A 24,158-nucleotide genomic window follows, 5' to 3' on the forward strand; every position below is an offset into this window, starting at 1 on the left:
AACAATAAAAATTAACATAATTGACATGTCTTTTTAGTTTTTAAGATATTACTGTAGGGTTTCTTATATATTTAATTTTAAAGACTAAAAATCAGATTCATGATTACAATATTAATTTACTATTTTCGTTCCGTTTTCTAACAAGTATTTCATTGTAATGTAAAGTCATCATAGTCACAAAAAGTTTGAGATGATAAAAAGCGATTGTATTATTAAACTTAAAAATATAAAAATTTTTTTTAAATAAATATATTTGTTTTTTATAAGAATAAAAAAAAGACAATTGTTTAAAACTACTATATCATTAACAAATTCTTACTTCTTCAAGGTACAACTCAGTTTGTACTGGCTCATGTTTCCTTCCTGGAACTGGTGGAGGCGTACTGATGCGTACTAACATCGACTGTATTTGAGCTCGTTTTCTTGCTGTCAGACGCTTTTGGACTTCTGTTTGCCTTGCTGCTTGAGAGCGCTCACAATTAAACTACATGGAAATCAGTAAATAAGATCATAAAGTCGATTCTAATTTTACTGTCACAATAATAAATTTTCTTATATTAACATTGCATTCAAACAAACATGTCTAAGCGTATATTATCACTGGGTACATCAAGTCATGATCCACGGTGCAATCTGTACGAAAATTTTCTATATCGTAAGCGGTCGGCCTCGTTAAAAGCTTATCTTTTTTCCTAAACCAATGGTGTCGATACAGTTTTTAAGCAAAGATACTGTCAATTACTGTACAATAGTACATTACGATACTAGTCCCCGGGAAGACGATTCACGATTGACGATTGACGCATGCGTGTCAGTTCGCCCACAAGCGCCAGCTAGGAGAGACAGAGAATATAGAATATGTCTTTTTTATGTATAGAAGGCAAAGGCAGACCTTCTCTTGTTTCTATCTTTTGAGCCACATAAATTTAGTTAGGTACCCTATAAGGCAGGTGGCATTAACGTTGAGGGATGAGTACCGAAGCCGAAACTGTCGTTACCATGTAGGTTGGTGCTGTAAGAAATAGTTACCATATGCTTCGTCGTAGTAGGTAAACCAACTAAAATGTCAAAAAAAGCTTCTTTTGATCGTCGTTAATTATTTATTACAACATTTAATTTGTCTAAATAATAATTACAACTTTTCTGTTTCCCCTTATAGGTACGAATTGTGAAGTTATTAATATGTTATTAACACTACGAAGTTACTAATAAGAATAGGAAACAATAAGAAGTAACTCTAAATGAAGTTGAATTGAATATGGAGAGAATCACGTCAACTGTCCCAGCGCCGCGGTGGACGGCCCGCGCGGGCATCAAACACGACGTTTTCAACTCGTCGTTTTAGTGTAAAAACTTTGATAAATGAAAGAAAAATAAAATAAAATTAAATATGAAAAAAAAAAACAAAAAATATAAAAAAATAAAACAAGAAATAAAGAAAAAAAAAATTAAAAAAAAATTAAAAAAAAACAAACCAGAGGGGATGAATGGATCATGGGACCCACGGTAAGAACGAAGTACTTTAAACATAAGATGAGTATAGACACAATTTCTGAGGTAACAAGGGGATCGCCAGACCCACAGGAAGAACGAAGCTCTGTAAACGTTAGTACTGCATTCATGTTGTTTACTAAAACGAAAACTTGAAAAACGAATAAAAAAAAAAAAAAATATATTTTACTACTCACGATGGTTGAACTTCGTGAGAACGTCGTGCATAAATACAGTACTCACAAAGTTCAATCATCGTGAGTAGTAAAATATTTTTTTTTTTTTTTTATTCGTTTTTTAAGTTTTTGTTTGAATAAACAACATGAATGCAGTACTAACGTTTACAGAGCTTCGTTCTTTCTGTGGGTCTGGCGATCCCCTTGTTACCTAAGAAATTGTGTCTATACTCATCTCATGTTTAAAGAACTTCGTTCTTACCGTGGGTCCCATGACCCATTCATCCTCCCTGGTTTGTTTTTTTTTTTTTATTTTTTTTTTATTTATTTTTTTCTTTATTTCTTGTTTTATTTTTTTATATTTCTTGTTTTTTTTTTCATATTTTATTTTATAACATTTTTCTTTAATTTTTTTCTTTATTTCTTGTTTTTTTTTTTTTTTTCATTTCTTGTTTTATATTTTTTCATATTTTATTTAATTACATTTTTCTTCATTTTTTTGTATTTCCTTACTTTAATTTTTTTCTTATTTTCATATTTAATCTTTTTTTTTTCATTCCCTTTTTTTTCATATATCATTCCTTTCTTTTCATATTTAATTTCATTACTTTTTTTTTCATTCTTTTGTATTACCTTTATTTTAATAATTTATTGATTTATAAAATAATTTATTTATAACAGTAATTAGTAGCATTACTGTAATGCCAAAAAAAACCTCAGGTTTAATAAAAATCGGTCGGTATTTTATGCATCAAATGCATAAAATACAAATATTTAATGCGTAATAACGAGCCTTATTATGGTTAATCTACATAACCATATTTATGCTAGTTAAGATTTATGCTAATTAAAATATAATTAAAATTTTTTTTTTTTTAGATGTATTATTTAGAAAACAAATACACAATTTATAAAACAAATACATAATTGAATGTATTATCAGTGAATACATTTAAAAATGAAACGTTATAGTTACGAACCACACCATAAGTACAAGAAACCGAGTATTTACTGTCGGCAGCGCTCGTAGTCAAGTGGGTAAGGTACTGGACTCACATGCAGGAGGTGGAGGGTTCAAATCTCTTTATTGGAAAATGTTTTTTTTTTTTTTTTTTTTTTTTTTTAGAATTGTAAAAGAAAAAAATTCAAGTGAAATAAAAATTATTGTGGGAAAATAAAATTGCTTGGGAGTGCGAGGGGGAATGGTGGGTAAAGGTGTGTAGAAGAGTAACACGGCATGGTTGGCAGATATACATATATAGTGGGGAGAGGGAAAGTGTATGAGGGGGACGGGGCAAGGGGGAAAATTGAGAGGAAGAGAGTCTGGGTAAACGAATTTCGTTTAAAAAAAAAAAAATTTGTCGGTTTTAAAATTCCAGCCCCCCGATTAACGCGACATAAAGAACTTTGTTCTAAAAATTATCTAAAAACATATTCTAACATATTTATTCCTTAGCTTTCCAGTGGTGGCATCAGTTTTTCGAAAATTTGCTCCCATAACCTTGAAAAATGCACTTGTTTGAAAAACACGTTTTATCTCCATGATCTTCAACTTTTGGAATTTTTTTGATAGTCTAGATCGAAAGATGAGACATTTTTACGTAGATATCGAAAATAAAAAAAGAGGGATTTTTCGTTTTTATAACGTATTTAAACGACGAACGAGACGATGCGAGCCGCGGCGGAAGGAGAAATTTGCATAATCTAACGATAAGCGAGAGAGAATCACGTTGCTCACCCTCACCCCGAAATTTCGGAACCGAAGAGAGCTTATGAAAAAATTTGGTTGCACAGATAGAGAAGCTAGGCAAGCTATAAATTTAGTTGCAGAACGTGGCATAATCTCATGGCCCGATGAAAAAAAAGGAAAAGTTTTATCTGGTGATGTTGAGGTCTGCGTAAAAAATTTTTACGAGCGTGACAATGTCAGCCACTTGATGCCTGGATTAAAAGATTATGTTTCTGTGAAACAGGATAACGGTCAACGTGTTCATGTACAATAACGACTATTACTTGGAAATTTGAACGAACTGTTCATTTTATTTGAAGAAAAGCATGAAAATGTCATAGTGGGTCTCACGAAATGCGTACAGCTCAGACCTCCTCACTGTATCGTAGCCGGAAGTCGTGGCACGCATAACGTTTGCGTATGCGTGCATCACGAAAACGTAAAACTGATGCTAAATGCACTAAATTTAGAAAAATTAACGACACCCACGGCAACACCTCTTAAAAATTCCACGGACTGTTTGAACGCCATTGTTTGCGACAATCCTTCCGAAAATTGTTTTTTAGGAAAATGTTTAGACTGTCCCAATTTCGGAAAACTTCGACGATTATTATTAGACTAGCAGCCCCCCGTCTCGGCTTCGCCCGAGACTTACTAAATAAAACACCGTAGTGTGTTGACATGTAATGTGAAACATTTTCAGTTAGAAATTTTACACATATTCCTGATACATCTCAGAACAAAAATCTTCTTATTAAAAACATATTTTTTTGGAATCCATATAGTTTATTTGGTTAAATAATGAGGTGTAAAAATTCAAAAAAATTATTATGCTGAAAAGTACCGTGCGTTCTTTATGCCATAAAATAATCGGTGGCTATAAGAAGCCGTTGATTTACAGTTTCTCCTGTGTAATTCACGAAAACGGCTATTTTTTAAAGCTGTCAAGATTTTAAACCCCTAAAAAAATTTATATTAAAAAAAAATTTTTTTCTTATATCTCACAACTTTATTACCAGAGCAACAAAGTCCTGGACCTTAAACCCTACATTTTTATTGCCACAAAAACACAAATACATTTTCTACTTATTTAAAAATCTGAAGTAGGATCTTTAAAGATTTCAGAGTTTGCTGTGAGGGTACAATATGAAAAGCTGATCTCTCACGTAATAGACTCTTTAGTTGTCGATTTTGACGCTGCTGTTTCAATCTCGATAAATTTTCTGCGTCAGTTTCTTGACACCTCAAATTGTATTCATTAGATACATTTGAAGTTTTCTTTCCAATATACCCTTTTGCGACTATTGGCATGCTTACGACTTTTATGACCCCTAAAGGCTATTTTCAGTCAACTTTGTTAATTTTAATACATTTGTTGGCTAGGTAGTTCGACGTCCGATGGCCCTAAAAAAGACCGGTGAGCTTCTTAAGTTAACTCTTTCTTGACTGCAGTTAACAGCAATTCTGACTGCCTGGATACCTCAGGGTGATCTTCTCTGGCTTACTGTTGAAGACCCAGACTGATTGGGAGAAAAATTACAAAGTCCAAAGCTTTGGGGCTAGTTGTAGTGCTCTTTCCCAACGTCTCCCGGTATAACGTCGAAGACGTTGTTTTTTAAAGCACCTTTTTTATTTTCAGATTCAGTTGTTTTGGTGATCTTAGATGGGGAGATTGATTAGTGATACTTGTCCAGTGGAGGCTGTCCCGTTGGCTCAAGTTTTTTTTCCTTCATAGCTGTTATAGGTTTGCCCAACGCAGACCTTGAAGATCAGTGATTCCTGGTTGAATGCTTAGAGTCGAGAGGGTAGTATAGAGTCGTCGGTCACCGGGTTTTCCAGCCTTGCGAAGAACAACTCCGCAGGTGACGTCTGCTAGTGAATGGCTGACTTGGTTAAATAGTGCCCGTCTTTAGTTAATATAGTCTTTTAGTCGACGAATCGCTTCCGGAAATGGTAATAAAAATTTATTTGTTGGCAAGGTAGTTTACACTTAGATGGATCCTAAAAAAAACCGATGAAATTGATGGTTAAGTAGGGAACGTAAATACTGCTTACAATGGCCCTAAAAAGCGCCAGTGGTGAAACTTCCAGACTATTCTTTATTATTATTCCTGATGATGAAGAGCTGGCGGTAAGCGCGTTGGGGACGCAACGACGAAAAAGGTAGCCGTTGTGGCTGCCCGTGCCCCTTAGAGCTGTTTTCCCTTGCTTACATTTGTAGCAACAAATTCTTTAACTGCACCAGGTGGGATGGTGGGACTACCACACATCTCTGAAAAGAGTTGGTGCAGATTGTGCTCTGGCTAGATATGTCTCCTGTTATTCTGGTAGAGACGGCATCGGTTGGGATTAATTTTTCTTTTTTTTTTTGCACTCATCGAGATTCAGGGTGCAGGGACACCTAGGTCCCTTCCCCTTTAGAGAAGAGTGTCGTCCGTAACCGGGATGCCCAGCTGCAGGACTATCACCAGCATTCTCTATTCAGCTTGTTGAGCTGCTGAAGCTCGACTATACTACGATCGATACGCTCCGGCCTATTATAACCACACTTATTTAATTATGTTGCAGGTAGCTTCAATTTTATGTCGACGCCACCTAGCGGATTTTACTGAACTAAAGTGAAAAGCTGGCGTATTTTTGCAAAACTTTGAGCTCATTTATTGCTATTGTTATTAAATTTTTTAAGATAAAAACTATACTAAAACCATCTAGAAAGTATCATGAATCAGTGTGCAAAATTTCAGCAAAATCGGGTCAGTAGTTTTCGCGGTTAGCGATTACAACGGTTTTAGCGACTTTGCTTTATATATTAGTAAGATTCGCTAGAAGCTGAAGTAATTTTAATATTAAATCAATATTAATCATTATTTATTTCTTTATTATAAAATTAATGTATATATGAATAAATTTTATCAAAACATTTATTATTTATCCATTGTAAACCCTGGTTAACTAATTGTTGTTTACATCGCCACTACTACATTATATATTATATAGGCAAACAGACTCACCGTAGCAGACGACACACGGAGGACGTGTTGCTGCCGTGCGTAGCCCGGCCGCCGCGGCTCGCATCGTCTCGTTTGTCGTTTAAATACGTTATAAAAACGAAAAACCCCTCTTTTTTTATTTTCGATATCTACGTAAAAATGTCTCATCTTACGATCTAGACTATCAAAAAAATTCCAAAAGTTGAAGATCATGGAGATAAAACGTGTTTTTCAAACAAGTGCATTTTTCGAGGTTATGGGAGCAAATTTTCAAAAAACTGATGTCACCACTAGAAAGCTGAGGAAAAAATACGTAAGAATATGATTTTAGATAATTTTTTTATCAAAGTTTTGACACCGAAACGACGAGTTAAAAACGTCGTGTTTGACGCCCGCGCGGGCCGTCCACTGCGGTGCTGGGACAGTTGACGTGATTCTCCCCATATGGAGACCTGGACTAGCCATCTCTATTGACAAAAACCATGTGTTTTTACCCCGTGGTAAAAACCGTATATTAAAACAACGTATTTTACCATAAGGTTAAGTCACATGGTTTTTTAAAAATAGAGATGAGTATTTTGAAGACAAAAAAAATAATTATGATGACTGAAAAGAGAATTTTGCTTTACAGGTCACTCCTCAACAAAACATTTCTTTGAAAAATGTGCTATCAAGTAAGTTTCTGGTTATCTCGTTTTTAAGTACAGAAATAAATTGCGAATTTTGTATGAACGTGTGTTACAGAATCAGCTTGGAAACTTAATATTGTGCCATCTGATGAATTTTTTTTCCTCGTTTAATTTGCGCATCAAATTTTTGATAAGAAATTCTGAAGTCACATTACAAAAAAGATTAATAATCAAAATTTAAAGTGATATACTGAAAAGATAGTTAAGTAGAAGTTCAGTTGTGTTATTTGGTTGGAAGAAACGTGCAAAGAGCCTCCAAAAACTGATGTGATCTCTGGTAAACGCGTTCATACAAAATTCGCAATTAAATTTATTTCTATACTCAAAAACAACATAACCAGCAACATATTTTATAGAAAATTTTTCCAAGGAATATTTTGTTGAGGAGTGACCTGTAAAGCAAAATTTTCTTTTCGGTCATCATAATTATTCTTTTTGTCTTCAAAATACTTATGGCTAGCCCAGGTCTTGATATTCAATTCGACTTCATTGAGAGTCACTTCTTATTGTTTCCTATTCTTATTAATAATTTCCGAGCAATAATTAAATAAATTTATCGTCTTATCATGTTCACAATTCGTACCTATAGGGGGAAACAGAAAAGTCGTAATTATTATTTAGGCAAATTAAGTGTGGTAATAAATTATTAACGACGATCAAAAGGAGCTTTTTTTGACATTTCAGTTGGTTTACCTACTACGATGAAGCATATGGTAACTATCCTATAGCACCAACCCACATGGTAATAACAGTTTCTTCTTTGGTACACTTCCCCCAACGCTAACGCCACATCACTGTAAATCCAAGTGTGTTATTTTAATGCACTTGGAGCATGTAAACGGCCGTCACAGAATTTATACGTTTCTAGGCGTATTATTTTCACACGCCTCAAGTGTGTTATTTTTACACACTTCAAGTTTGTTACTACAAAACGCTTCCAGCGTGTCTCATTACACGCTTAAGACGTCTTGTTTCGGTACACATTTAAAATATGTATAGTGAACGAAGCATGTTTGTTGAATAAAAAAATTATTAAAAGAAAAGTACGACGTTCAAAGACAATGATTTATTTAAAAATATTCATTTCTATTACATATCTAAGTAATCATGTTTTTTAAGAGTTACTCAATTGGAAGAATCTTCATAAATCTACGTGGTAACTGTCAGGAAAGAAATTAATATTTATACTGTTCATTCTATTTCATGTATACAAATGATGTATTAAAACTTATTTATAAGAAATGAAGACTTAAAAATGAACACCATCTAACGAAAAGCTAAGTTGGTAAATGCTAAAGTTCAGACGGATATTGAGTGCATGATGTATGAGTGGGCCGAAAACATCTTCATGAAAAAAAAAAAAAAAAAAAAAAAACAACAACTAAATTAAAACACTTATACGTTATCATTTTTATCTTTTACTCTTGTAATATTGGAATGAATAAAAATTCTTTGTACAGGACCATCGTTCACTACTACGTACACGCTTATTTGATTATTAGTCGACTGACGAAATCTTTGCAACAGTCTAAGCCATCGTAGCCGGCTATAAGCTTGTATTTTTCATAAAAAAGTCAGCTTATATACGCTTGAGCTGTTGTAACTGAGTCACAAGTGATTTAATCTTACTTTTACTCCTGATTTTACACCCACTACTTTTATCATTACAATGACTGCTAAATTAAAATTTTTTTTGGAACACTTAAGGTACGGTTAGGCTAGTGTAATTTGAATTCAGAACTATAGGTTATAACTAAAAATTTAAAAAGTAAACTAAGAGTCTTTATTTAAATAAGCATATATAATTATGATAAAATATTTTTTGAAAAAGTTACAAAAGATATTTTTCTTCATTTTTAACTTTAACTTATTGTTAGCTATGACTTTGTTTGGTCCTTATTATTTTTCAACTTTCACATAAATTTGTCAAGCTTTACAGTACTACGGCACTGAGTTAACAGAATTTTAGAAGCTAGAAACTCCAAAATATGAGTATAAGCTAAAGGATAGGCACGGTGCCACACGTAGTAGCTTACTATTAAAATTGCCAAGATTTTTATTGTTGATGGGTTTGGCACCTCAAGTCTTACATTAACATCTGCTATGATGAAAGCTTGCGCAATCTGATTGTTATCGGAATTTAGAAATATTACCGCTCTCGGTGCCGAAAATTCCGAGGAAAATAAGGAATCAGTAGAATCAAATATCTAAAAATACAAGTTTACTTTAAAATAGATCATTTAAAATAAAATACAAATTTTAAAAATTTAATACTTAGACAACCTCCATTATACTCCAAAGAGGGCGTATGAACTCATTTCTGGGTCGTTGAGAAGCTAACTCTTTGCAAAGAATTTGAACTACTTCAAGCTGTTTACTTTCATTTTCAAAAAATGGTTCCATTTTTTCTTTTAAAAACAAACTTCCTAGATCCTGTAACGATTCCTTCGTATTCTTTATGATGCAGTCTTCTGATAAATTAATGATAAGCTGGATTTCATGAAACATCTAAAAAATATTAAATTATCAAAAACAAAAAAAATTGAGCTTAGATTAATGCTTATCATATCATAATGACACAATGGTGGATACATTTAAATGATTTCTGGAATTTTATCTACTTGGGACTCAATCCAAAGTCGTCTTGATGATTTTGTTACTGTCGTTAACATTTTGAAATGCTCTTAATTCTTGTTGCAAAATTCTTTTATTTCATCACAAGCTTTTTTTAATTTCGTCTTGCGTAAGCTTATTTATCTTAGTCGAGCTACAATTGTATATAAAAAGTGACTGAAAATTTTAATTAATAAGAGTAAACATTTTGATGGTTACATAAACACCTCTCGGTGACAATGACAACTGTTGACTGAGCAGATGTATCAAAACTCTTATTACTTTCTTTTTTTAATAAATTTTTTTTTGCAGTAGCCCTATGATTCCTAGTCCATATGCTAAGTTGATTCCTCACGATCCCCTAAAATTAGTAAATACAAAATTGTATTCAAATAGAAATTTCAAATAGAAAGGTATATTTAGTGCAGCAAAGCTTGTATGATGGTAGTGAAATTTAAAAAAAGTGTCTCCAATACTCTTTTGGGAAATTAATTTAGGATGAATTGTTATTAACAAAAGATTTATGGAATGAGCATGGACTAAGAAATCAAAACCGCGGGAATAATGTAGCAGGCATTCCATTTGTATTATATAATTTACCAGAGAAACAAAATGTAGTCGATAACAGAAAGAGTATTGAAACTATAAAAGAATTAATAGATCACGTTACGGTAAAGCCTGTACTTGTTGATCCGGGTTTCAAAGAAGCGATTGAAGCAAAAGTTAAGTGTAAGGCACCAAGTACCGTTGATGAGGCACTAGAGATATATTTACGGTTATTGGAAATTTTCTGTTAGATACTACTGTAATCGAGAATTTTATAATGAGTAATAACAAGTTACATCTTCAGGCAATGGTTTTTGTGTATCAGTTTGACAACATGTTAATACTGTTACTTACATTGTAGTGCAAATTACAAATAAAAACTCAAAGAAGCTTTAATTGTTTTGTTTTATTTTATATAATTTATAAAAATCATCTTATGTACTATGTAAGGCATTGGTAATTGGGGTAAATAACACTTGGTGTAAAAGAACACTTAAACTTTTAGTACATTTATACAGGTACAGTTAATTGCACATGGTTCTGTACTTTCTACTAAATTTTAATTACATATTTTGGTTTTGAGCCAGACAGTTTAAACCAATGTACAAAAATAGACTATACGATTTAATTCAGTATTTCAACGACAATCTACACAAAAATATTTTACTTTGTTTAATAAAACTAATGGTAATACTATTAGCAATACTTGGCAATGATACGCCTTTTCAAAGTTTCTTCGATAGTTACCTAGCTAAGTTGTAATAATCTCAATTAAACAACTTGAGACGGCTGCAATCTTTAAATGTTTAATTATAATGTAATGACTATGCCGTACTATAAAAATTAAATAAGAATATTATTAAAGAGCACATGAAAATGGCTACAAAAGTATATGAAATGAAATTTTAATCACTTGATACATCAGAACGACTATCTTCTGAAAAATATTTCAAGAGGACGGTGCAGAAAGGCCTGGCTTCTGGAATATATGAAAAAGATGAATCAAGAATTGTTCTCAAAGGCTTTGATATTTCGGAGATATCTGGTTTCTTTTTAACTTTAAAAGCCTCTTCCAGGTAATATATTATGAACTCCTCCCATGTTGGTTTTCTCAAGTACAATTCAACAATAACGCACGAAAGCGCCTATACATCGGAGGATTTTATCGAACGCTGATCAAGCAGCAGCAACTCTGGCGACATATACGCAGGAGTTCCAACGGCGCGCCGTCCAACTGTTGTTGTTAAAGTCGAGGTCATATCTGACCAACGACTTAATCCAATATCGCAGATTTTTGTTAATAATTCAGTATTAACGAGAATATTGTCAGGTTTGATGTCTTTGTGGATTATATTACTCTTGTGCAAGTGAGCAAGACCAGTACACATTTGTTTGCATATAAACCGTATGTCATTATCTAACAGATAATACTTGTCGTCAATACTTTTATTATAAATTATATCACGCAAATTTCGACTTTCAAAATACTCTAGTACAAGATAACAATGCGTTGTATCGATACATACACCCATCAGAGAGATTAAATTTGGGTGACGAATAATATTCATTACACCGATTTCACGCTCAATATATTTTTGATTAAATAACCTCCTTACGATTTTTACTGCCACATCCGTATGAGACCATTTTCCTAATATCACCTTACCAAAGCCACCTTCTCCAAGCACTTTTTGTAGAAAAGTTATTTCACTCTTATCTTTTATAAGTCTTACGTATAAGTTGCTAATATTCTTCAAAGGAGATGAACTGTCCGAAAAATTTGGCGTTGGATCAATTTTATTTCCATCCACATGTAAATCGTTATTCACAACTACACTGTTGTTATTTCTCCCAACTGAGTTTACATTATTTTTCATTAAATCACGCCAATTGTGCTCAGTTTCTTTCTTTGTATCTTGTAAAATTGCAGATGTTTGCATTAAATTTTTTTTATTGCATACTGAACCATGCAACAAACTCAAGTCGTAATTACCTTCACAACGCTCACAATTTTTTGGAGAAGATTCTTTAGGACTTAATGGAGAATCCCCTTGTACAATCGCAGATTTATCGGTGAAGATGTAGATGCGTAACTTTCCATTGCTTCCCTTTAAATTTTTAGAGAAGTTCCAGAAGTCGCACTCCTTGTAGTCACTATCTAAAATTTTGGGAAATATGACTTCTTTGAAATTTCCTAAGCGTATAGCACAGTTTGTAAAGTAGGCACAATTTTCTTCATTTTTCATGGTGTTGATGCACATCTCTTTTATATCGTCATAATTATACTGATTTTCTACATTTAGGAACAATTTTTTGGAATCACCCACTGGTTCGTTAATAAGCTTGTACGTTAGGTCTTTACTACCCTTATGTTTCCACCCTACTATTACTTCTCTCTTTTCACTCTCAGCCATAGCTTTGACCTGCAAAAAAAGTTTATTTACAGGTTTGTATCAAGATTAAAATAAAAAGGTTGGAATAAAATACTTTTTTCTTATGTCTATCTGCAGTAGGATTGTGCCGTTTTCGTTGATGTTTTTGAATAATATCCATGATGATACTTCCATATTTCTTTTTAGACCCTGTAATTAGTAGAGTAACATTTTATTTTAAGGTAAAAAATTTTCCGATCATTTTTTTTATAATAGCTTTAGTCTCGTCAGTATAATATACATCGTATCTTTGAACAGTACTGACAATTTCCAGCTGCTCATTAACGATGTTCAAACAATAAGTCTTCGAATAAACCTGGAACGTCAATCCTGATGCATGAGGAAAGTAAGAACTTATTGTCTACAGACTGATTTTGCCATTTTTTGTTGGTGGATTAAACTTAACATCACCATTGGATACTTGAATGAAATCCATAGTTACGTCTTCTAATCTACAGACCAATAATATATGATTGAGGCCGAGTAGGGAACAGTCAACGATTTCATCATTTAACGTTAATATTTTTTGGCAAATAGGCAAATAACTAATAGTCACCTTTTTTTTTTAGAAATTCCACTTGTAACCATAACCTACAATCACGTTCATTCAACCTCCAACTTGTTATACTATCGACTTAAGCAAAGTTAAGCGACACTTGCGCCACCACGGTTGGTGAGCCATACGGGCTTCCGTAAATTTCACTTCGCATTTATCAATCAAAGTTTTGTCTTCTTCTATATCACACCAGATACCCTCGTCAAACTTTAAAAAAATGTGAACCTTGTAGCTCAACATCTTTGAAAGAATTGAACCTTTCAGACAAGCGGCATCCAAAGCTGCGCGTAGAGACGCAACGTCCGACATTTCCAAGTTAGTTATGAAACGAACTGCCTTTCTTCGGGGTGGAATCACGCAGTATACGAATTTTTTTATATTTCTGAAATTTTCAACATACAATTTAATTATTTGATATTGTAGAATCACACTTAAAAATTAGGAATACTCACAGCCGGTACTCAGTGCTCTTGCCCGTACTGCTAACTTCTTTTCTTTTTTTTCTTCTTCTCTGAATGACTAGAGACTCAGGTTAGGTTATTTAGGTGGCTAAACTTGGTTGATTCATCTTTTCAGCAAAAAATGGCGTTCGGTAACTTTTAGCGAGTCTTACTCTCTGATGGTATGATCTGACTGTAATCGGTTACTCAGTTTGCCATTAACTTATTAAATTCAACCAGATGGCGTTAATTTGTTTTTGTAGTCTAGTAAAAGATTTGGTTACTTTTTTAAGCTCATGCCTCTTATTTACGATCCCGCATAGGTCGAACTTAGCTTATAAGTGAATACAAAGCAATGAAGCTTTTTTGATCAGCCAATATTGTGAAATATAAAAGTTGCATAGTGTGTCCAGTGCATAAATATTTTTTGAAATCAATGTAGGATACTGATTTTTATTAAAAATGAATCACCAACATAATTATCAATGCACCATATGCTTTTTCAAGTGTGCACTATATAATCAATTAAATGCTCACTACGTGCAAAAACATCAAAACAATCCAAATTTTAAAGTGCAGTGTAAAGATTGTAGAGCGACTTTTACAAAGTGGAATTCTTATAGAGCTCCTAGATTTCACAAGCATTTAAATGAAATTACCGAAAATTTAAATGGACCAGATTACTTACCAAATGTAAATGTCGTACATCATGATTTTATGGATATTCCATTTGATAATGAGTGTAACATCATCTTTTGTACTATATCTATTTGGATATCTATATGATTATTCAAATAGGAAATTATTCAATAAATATACACTTCATCACATTATTTTTAATACTCAGCTTATTTAAAAGATTTTTAGTAAACGCTTCGTTCTTATCCATTACAATATTGAAAAAATTTAATAAATTTTGACTTATTTTTTGTTAACAATTTTTTTTGGGTTTACTTTAAGAGCTTTATTGTATGTTATAAATTTTATAACTAGTTGATGAACCAGTAAATGTCGAACTACCTTGTGACATGATTAAACGTAAAGCTGTTCAATTAGTCTTAAACATCCAAGAAAGTCGTAATTTAACACAAACAGCTGTAGAAGTCATCATTGACGGAGTTGAAGACCTCATCAATTGTTATCTACAACAAATTACTGCAAGTTTTAAATTTTTTTTACGATTTCTAGTTTTTTTTATATAATCAATTTTAAATATACTTTTTTTTTAATTTTTAATTTTTTTTTCACCAGAGACTTAAGAAAGTAGATTTGAAATTTTTTGTTCTCTTATTTATTTGAGACAACTGAGCTGTGATCGTTTTTACGATAATTACGTATTTCTTTTAAAAATTTTATTTTTTGAATATTCGTATATTTGTAGAACAAGTTGGAAAACAGGAAGGACAATCAAACAAATACTTTAAAATTCGAAGACGACTTTTTACATGTCTTGAATGAAGAACTCCCACCGTCTTTTATGTTTTCTACTGTTCGAAATAAGAATAATTTTGACAAATTACTTACTAACGAATACAACATGATAAACGCAGAAAGTCATGTTGTGGCAACAGAATTGAGATGGAAAAAAAAAAAAATTAACAATGAAATACTACCTTAATTAAAAGAGGTACAACATAGAGCTTATATCGTACCACTGATAAAAAATTTAAAAAATTTATTGAAAAATCCAGCTCTGAAGTCAAATATCTTTCATCCTAAACCTCACATTAAAGGATTATACAGAACAGTATTGGATGGTAAATATATTTAAAATAGTGAGTTTTTTAGAAACGATAAAAATGCTATGGGAATTGCTTTCTATTATGACAACATTACTGTAGCAAATCCTATTGGAACTGCAGCTAAAGCACAAAAATATTCAATGTTCTATTGGACTTTAGTAAGCATTTATTTAGAATTCAGATCATCATTGAATAGTGTGCAGTTATATGCCATTGTTAATACTAAATATTTAAAAAAACAAAATGCTCTTGATAAAATTTTAAGATCATTTACCAGAGACATCAAAAAATTAAAGACTGAAGGTATGGACGTAAGAGTAGGTGGAGAAGTCAGAAATATTAAAGGGACATTAGTATTCTGTGCTGCAGATACTCCTGCCTCTGCTTTATTGGGTGGTTTTAAGGAGTCCGTTTCAGCACACAGATTATGTCGCAGGTGCTTAACGACAGAAGAACAGTGGAAGAATAATTTTGAAAAAAAAAAATTTTATTTATGAAATAGAGATGAGCACAATGATCATGTTGCAGCTGTCACAAATCTTGAACATACAAAACCTGCTTTAAATTATTGGAGTAAATTTTATGGCGTTAATCGCAAAAGCCCCTTACCAGATGTTATAGATGTAACTGTATGTCTTCCCCAAGACTGTATGTGTGTGCTTATTGAGGGACCCTTAGATATTATGTGCAAACTTATTTTACAATATTGTATTATACATTTAAAATTATTCACAATTGATGATTTTAATGCCAGATTAAAACGTTTTGAATTTAGTCAATTTAAAAATGACAAGCCTGCACCAATTTAAGAAGAGCATATCAGTAATAATGGCTCATTATGTCAAAATGCAGCTCAAATTATTACTCTTGCACATACATTACTTTTTTTGATTTATGAATGGACGAGTTTATGTGACGATGAAGGTCTTGACAGAAGAATAAGGTATTTTGTTAATCTGCTTCAAATAACTAATACCTGTCTATCATTTGAAATCCATGACGAAAATTTTGATTACTTAACTTTCACGATTAAAGTATTTCTACGCGATTTAATGGAGTTATATCCAGATGAAATGGTTCCAAAATTTCATTTTTTGATTCATCTTCCCACGTATATTAAGGTTTTTGGACCCTTGAGACAACAATGGTGTTTTAGATTCGAAGCATTTTATGCTTACTTTAAAAGACTTGTAGCTATTTTAAAAAATTATAAAAATTTACCTTACACTCTTTGCTATCGACATCAAGCTCGCTTATGTTCGCAGCTTCTGGTATATCTAGGCATGCAGTCTAGAACCTTTTTATATATAGGGGATTCTATTTCTGCGGGGCCTTCAGTATACCTTCAAAATTTACCATATGCTAATATTTTTTATGACTTCATCGATGAAGCTGAACGCTCAACTTGTGAAATGATGAGATCCCCAAAGATCACAATTAAAGGAACTACGTACACTAAAAAAAGTATTGTACTTCTTGAATGTGATGATAATTATCTTCCTGTATTTGGCGAAGTGAACGAAATATATATTGTAAAAGAAATGAATCTTTTAGTGACTTCAAAATTGGAAACTCTGTCCTATGAAAAAAAACTAAATGCATATCAAGTAAAAACATGCATTGGACGGTGTGCACAAACTGTAATTAATGAGAAATATTTGATTTTTTCTCACAATTTATCCTCCTTGATTTTCAACAGCAAAAAATATGTTCCTTTAATAAATCATGAAACAGTGGAACTTTATTTAAAAAGTTGGGATAGCTTTGTTTAAATCGTAACTTTCAAAGCAAAGTAATTTACTTACTGTAGTATGGAAAAGAAGTTGTATCTAGTAATATTATATGTAAGTAGAATAAAAATAAACTAGTGTAAACCTTTCGTACATAACTCATTACCTGTGAATAAGAATATTTTTCCATTATAATTAAATGATTAAATAACAATAAAATTTGTTAAGAAACACAATTTAGAATTCCTTCTTTCTTCTATAAGTTAAAAAAACTTGTTTCTCCTGTCAATTTAAAAAAAAACAAAAAGAAAAAAAAACATTTACAAAGTATCATCCTTATACCATTAAAATTGAATAATCAGTAATATTTTGTTATACATATCTGATTTCAGTTTCAGAAATTAGCTGTTCTTCCAGAAGTATGTAACTCGCTTAATCCATAGTTCACGTGCACGCTTCTAAATAACCAATACATTAGTCATACAAATTGTTTTTTATTTCTTGACCATTTCTTTGTAAGGCTTCGTTCGTCTGACTTAAGTTAACCGTGTGTTCTGTATTCAGCTGCAAAACAAATACACAGATATACTAAAAAATAGTCAGAAAAAAGAACATTGAAGGCATCGTTATCAGCAGTTTGCCACTTCTGCTTGCTGCTCTGGTAGCTACCAGTTTTCATGCTCACGCGAAACGTAACATGGACCAGATTATGTAGTCAGTCCAGAAAGCAAGACAAAAATTAATTGTACAACAGCATTTTGTAAAAACTGTTTTAGAGCACTCTTAGAAAGTATACACTGAAAATATAAAGCGGCCAGTAAGTGTATCTCGGATGCACGTCTCCTTTAGCTTGGTCGGCCCAAACAGCTACTGTTAAGCTAGGTTTACCTGAGGCAAACGTGACAGTCCACATAGTAAGTTTATTTAGTAGGTCATTTATCCACCTTGGAGTGCACGAACTGCGTAGTATATGCTCTAAGGTTAGTACACACTGAAAATAAAAAACGGCAAAAATAGCTTGGCTACACGGCTACTGTAGCTTGGTCGGCCCAAGCAGCTACTGTTGGGCTAGGTTAGCTTTGTAAGCCAAGCAGAATCTGCTTGGCTGCCGAGGCAAATGTGACCGCTCAGTAACTGAGCACTGTGTATACTTCAGCACGTTAGCCTGAGCTGCCAAGCAGATTCTGCTTGGCTCACAAAGCTAACCTAGCCCGACAGTAGCTGTTTGGGTCGACCAAGCTACAGTAGCCGTGTATCCAAGCTATTTTGGCCGCTTTTAATTTTCAATCTGCAGATTAAAAATAGCACCGCCCGGCCATGCGGTGATAATTACCACGACCTACGTAACGTAACTGCTGGCAGCATTTGCGGAATAAAGTCGTAGCCTACAGCTTGCACGTTTGCAGTATACTGTACTGTACCTTACCTATACCGTACGTAGTTTGATCTCCTACTGTGTGCGAGAGAGATAGGTAAATACTGACAAAGAGTTCTGTAGTTTGTATAAGGTTTATACTTACATGAGACGTTGGCAGTAGGACATATACATTTTTATATCAGCTCGAATATATTCGGTATATCTGAGCTCGTGGATTCATGTTCCTCACACTTACATAGATAAATTAATACTGAGGTTAATTATACAGTTAAAACGCATTATTTTTATATGATACAAGCGTGTAAAAATAAATGCTTTAAGCGTGTCAGCCTGTAACACGTATTATTTTTTTTTTTTTTTTTTTTTTTTTATATTATAGTGCTCTACGTCCGGCTCCTTTTTAATAAGGGCACTACTATGGGCACTTAGCACTTGGGAAAGGGACAAGGAAAGGGATGGGAGGCCTCCCCATCACTGGGAGGGGGGTAGGGGGAATTAGGCAAATTTGCTGCGAGAAGGTCGCCTAAACCCTCCTCGAGGAGCATTGCGTGGTGAAAAAGCACATGTGAAAGACACAGAGGTACTTTGCCCATAAAAGTCGCACTGGCCGGGAATTGAACCACGGTCTCCCGCGTGCCAATCCACGACCTAGCCGACCGAGCCACCGCGCGCTCGTAACACGTATTACGTGTGTTTTATGACACTCTTTATATGCATTTTTTCAAGTATACGCATAAAGTGTGTAAAGTTATTTATTAAAAGTGTGTAATAATAACATAACACGTCTAAATTCATTAATTTAACACACTTTTGACGTGTTAAAAACATTACACGCTTATGGGTGTTTCAATACACACTTGAAACGTGTAACTTAACACACATAGATTTACAGTGATGCCTTATGGGGTACCTAACTAAATTTGTGTGCCTCAAAAGTTTGAAACAAGAAAAGGCCTGCCCTGGCCTTCTATACATAAAAAGATGTATTCTATATTCTCTGGGAGAGACGCGTGTGTCAGTCACAATCTCTTGCACGTGTGGTGTATACAACTTTCCAACACATCGTGCACGGAGAGCGAGATTATGAGCCATCTAATGTGGCTCTGCAAATAGCTTGACGTACACATGCACTCGCATGATTGCGCAGCACGAGCAATGAGTAGCCTGTGTAAATCGAGGTCTTTAGAGCCACAAGAGATTAAAGAAGTAACGAATACATTTTTCGTTCTAACACACATAGATATATAAAGAATAGACTACTTGATCCAAGTAGAAACCGTGAAACTTACATGGAAAAAGAAAGATGTCGTGGGCAGTCAGTCTTTTTATCGAATACTCCCTAAGTGAGAGTTTAAGGACGTTCGGTAGGGATAGAACCCTACGATGATTCTTTTTAAAATTTGAACCAGACGTTCTTATTGTTGTTACAATGAAGTTGTTAAAATTTCAAGATGTTCGTCTGTTTTATTTCCGAGATATTGAATTTCAAAGTTCAGTCATTTTAACACGGTCGCTTATGATAAAAATTATAAAAACTCAGTTTTCAAAAAAATTGGCATGAGGAATGTCTCCAATTTTTTAAATATTTCACAGATAATGTTATTAACTATATGTACACAAAGTCTCGCGACGATCGTCTGATTAGTTTATAAAAAAAAAAATTAAATAATAGCTTGACAAAAACGCAATGGCAACGTCGCAAGAAGCGGGAAATTCAAAATGTTCCAGGACGTAAATCAGTAAATATTTGAATATTTTGGTAGATATTTATGTATTTCTGTATAAAAAATAAGCTTATAAATGTGTGTGAGTGTATGTACATAGGTTCCATCCGTACCCATAACAAAACAATGTTCTATAACAACATATATTTATTTTTCTTAATAAAATTTTTAATTTGTAATTTTTATACAGTACAATTTTTTTACACAAGATAACAAAATCACATGCTTGTAGTAATCGCAGAGTAACTAGAGTCTGTCCTAATTATTTAACATACAACTTTCAATAGTTCAAGAATTTCATTTAGATTAGCTACGAGAATATAATTGTATAATTGTATATCTGTCACAAGTCTTTTTAATTATTTAATTGTTTTTATTACATTGTTATAATGAATAAAAATCAAATACTTACATCTTTAGCACAAATACATTACAAATATACACATACGCTGCCGTAACCGACGCAGTAGACACCAGACAATGAGACAATGCAGACACTACAGACTGCACACCACCTGATGTATATGTATATATGTGTTAACATGACACACACATTGGAGACTCGTGCGGCGATGCCAAGTCTTCACTCATCACCACTTCCTCCTTGCCCCGCAAGTGGTTCCCACCCACTATCTCTACCGAACGTCCTTAGAATAAATAGAAGAACTATAGAGAATGGCACACCTGCTGGGGTCGAGTTGCAACCCATAAGACAACGCTAATGATCTCCATGATCAAGTTGCGAGCCAGCCTATTTTATCTTATGGTCGAGTTGTGTCCTAGCAATTAATTCGATGAGTCATAACAATTTTTTCTGTCTCACCTTTTTCATAATTTATTAAGATGAGGATATTCTAATATTTACACTATCAATCCTATACTGGCAAAAATTTTTTGTATAGTTCCTTAAAGTAATAGACAATTAAAAGTAAGACATTATAATATTAAAATATATTATTAGATAAAGTGATAAAGTTCTTTGGAAATCACCTTAATATACTTGAACCAAGATATTGTACCATTTTGACACTTTATTATTTTATTTCGTAAATATACTTCTACGTCCAATGTACTTTTGATTTAGTCTTGGAACTATGCATGTTTATATGTACTTTTATCTGTGTTCTTTTTATAGCATTAACAAAAATAAATAAATTAGGCTGTGCGGGGTACAAAAAAGACTTAAATTTGGAGTGAAATGATTTACAGTTATTGGTCGTTCTACGAATAGAACACTTAAATCTTGTCTACATTGATGCAGGTCTGGACATGTTTTTTTCAATAGAATTATTTGAAATGTAATCGCAAAAATTCTTAACTCTTGAGTCATCAGGCATCATACTTTTTAAATCTTCTGTAAAACAGTCACTCACATCATCAGGATGTAGAAAAAGTAGTCCAAAAAAAACATTTCAGAAAAGTTCTTATTTCCAAATTTTTATTTTCATATTCCCTACTTAGCCCCAAGTATTGAATCTTATGGCACCAACTTTGACCAAGGTAGAAACGGTAACCTCTAATTTCTGCTTTAGGTAGAATTTTACCTATTGCATAGTGAATAGCTATCTTAAAATCAATAAAAATAGTACATGGTGTAAATGACAAGCTCATTTTTTCACTTTCAGATATTAAGATAGAAAAAACTTTGCAACAATTTTCTGTGGATTTATCAGGAATTAAAAAAAATCTGAAGACGTATGAATATTATCATGAAGAGCATGCACCGTAAAGACTTGTATAAGAAACTTGGGGCAGTTGTAAAAAGTGCCATTTACGAATATACTCGGAGATGCTTGTATTATTCTGATGTTTCTCACAGTAGAAAATAAAACTATGTTAAACTTTTTGTCTTAAAAAAGAACTAACTGTTCGTTGTTAGTAGAGATCGGTTCTAGAGCTATGAGAGATTGTTGAAGTTCCAAAGTGGATTTTGGCAAAGTAGAAAATTGCTTACGTCTTCCTGCACTGCTGTTCCGACAAACTCAATCTACGTCACTGACCATTAGAGAACTCACGTCTCGTCACAAAATAACTTCGATGGACGCGTTGAGATGTCATCGATAGCCTTGCGTTTTATTCCATTACTTAAAATTTTTCTATTTAAGGAGGCTTGGGCGTTTGATGTCGTATCTATTGAGGGGCCCCTGTGGGGTACTTGTCATACAAATGATTCTTTATAATATTTTTTTTATAATCATTTTGATTATACACATGTGTGAACAAAATAGCAATAATACGCGGAAAAGTCATTGGGAAAATTGATATTAAAAAATTTATTAGTTTTCCCGAGGTACCTTGTGTAAAGATGACGGCCCTGCCACGATAAAGCTGACAACACTGTACTCTCTTGCTCTCATCTGCTATTATATACCTATACTTGTGTTAGACCTAAATTTTCATGCTTGCGTGTTTATGAATGTACAGCGCATGCGCACTTACAGTACCTGAACAAAACAACTCTCATGTTCGATGTTTTCCTCGCTATTTTCTCAAAATTTAACGTGTTGATCCTATTCTTTTTTTTAAATAATAGATTCTTTATACTTTCAAGTACATGAACCAATTTAATGTGTGGGCCCACAGCTTTTTATTGCGCTACGGTAGTCTATTGAATTTCGGGTTCCGTAAGGTTGCGTGTTAAAATGACGAATTTTCACAAGCGATTTTCTCGAAAATAAATATGTTGACCTACCTATTTTGTTTTCCTAAAAAAATCTAGCAAACTTTATCGGTATAATCTCTGAATTTCAGACCTAGCCAGCATTTAATTCAAAATCGCTCAAGCCTCTTTAATGTGGCCTCATTAAGTTTTTCGTAATTATGTAGTGTGGCTTCTAGCACGAGTTCATCATGTAAACTAAGTTTCAAATGACTCGAGCAACTTTCAGCTGTGCATTTCCAACGTTTAATATCGTTCTGTAAAAGCTCATGGAATCTGGAACTATGACTTGATAGGTGAATTCAAGGTTGACCTTTTTTAGTTTTGCAGAATTCTATTGCTACAATACTACACAATTAGAAAATCGGGTGATGTATTCGCTTCGCTAAGCTAGACAATACTGACAAATAGCTAAAAACTTTAATTCTGTGCTATTAGGAAAAAACTGATAGATTGTAAAGTAAATGAATATAATTACAATTTTCGATGTACAATCCATATACAAGTTATGAGATATTATCATTCTGAGATTTAATAGCAAGTATTCAAGAAATGTGTGCCAGTAAAGGATTTATACTATTGATCCTGCCTCCAAAGCCTGGATAAGTTGTGATCGAAGAAATTGTTAAGACTCATCGACTAAATGACTAGGACGCAACTAGACCACAAGATAAAAAGACCGGCGAGGCAACTAGACCTTTAGATAAAAAGACCAGGACGCAACTCGACATTTGCAGGTACAGCTGCATATGTATTTATGCAGTTCTTCTATTTAACCCCACTCCACAAGTGTGCAAGAAATAACTGATTGCCCTCAACTTCTTTTTCTCTTTTCATGAGCTTCATTGCCCCTGCTTCAAATGAACAGTCTATCCTTTCTATGCCTATGCTTCAAAGGTAGCAAACTTAATAGTTATTGTCAAGTATAGTTTTTCTTTTAACCAATATTACTTACAATATTTTGTGTTGTAGAAAAAGAGCCTCCAGGTATAACAGGTCGATCAAACACAAGGTTTCCGAATGAGGGTGGATGGTCCCTGTAAATACAATTTTCTTTAATTTAACTTTTGTTTGAATCCTGCATTTAAGTTTTTGTTAGATTTTATGACTTTAAGTATTAAGTCGAATTCTTACATCCAAACATTTTATTACTACTTTGATCTTACTCTATATTTACAGTTTATATTAGAAATGGTAGTTAACTAGTTATGAAACTAAAAACTTATGCATTTCACTGTAACTAAAAATACCGAAAATCTCATT

General features: G+C 33.1%; 1 protein-coding gene and 1 pseudogene across 1 annotated transcript in view; one reads left to right on the forward strand and one right to left on the reverse strand.

Annotated features, from left to right (window-relative positions):
* Rsph3 (Radial spoke head protein 3) overlaps positions 1-23,881 on the reverse strand; it is a 47,185-nt gene extending 23,304 nt beyond the window's left edge. Inside the window, exons 1-2 of the mRNA XM_023390795.2 lie at positions 23,851-23,881; positions 320-484 (exon numbers count right to left, since the gene is read on the reverse strand). Of these exons, the coding sequence (XP_023246563.2) occupies positions 320-400 (81 nt within the window). The 5' untranslated portion in view covers positions 401-484; positions 23,851-23,881. The remainder of the gene's footprint in view (positions 1-319; positions 485-23,850) is intronic.
* LOC149376102 (uncharacterized) lies at positions 16,088-18,486 on the forward strand (annotated as a pseudogene).
* Positions 23,882-24,158: the final 277 nt, after the last annotated feature.

Source organism: Copidosoma floridanum, unplaced genomic scaffold, assembly GCF_036245765.1.
Source record: "Copidosoma floridanum isolate Cflo_tuat_1 unplaced genomic scaffold, Cflo_Japanese_pri ptg000001l, whole genome shotgun sequence".
Classification (NCBI taxonomy): Eukaryota; Metazoa; Arthropoda; class Insecta; order Hymenoptera; family Encyrtidae; genus Copidosoma; species Copidosoma floridanum.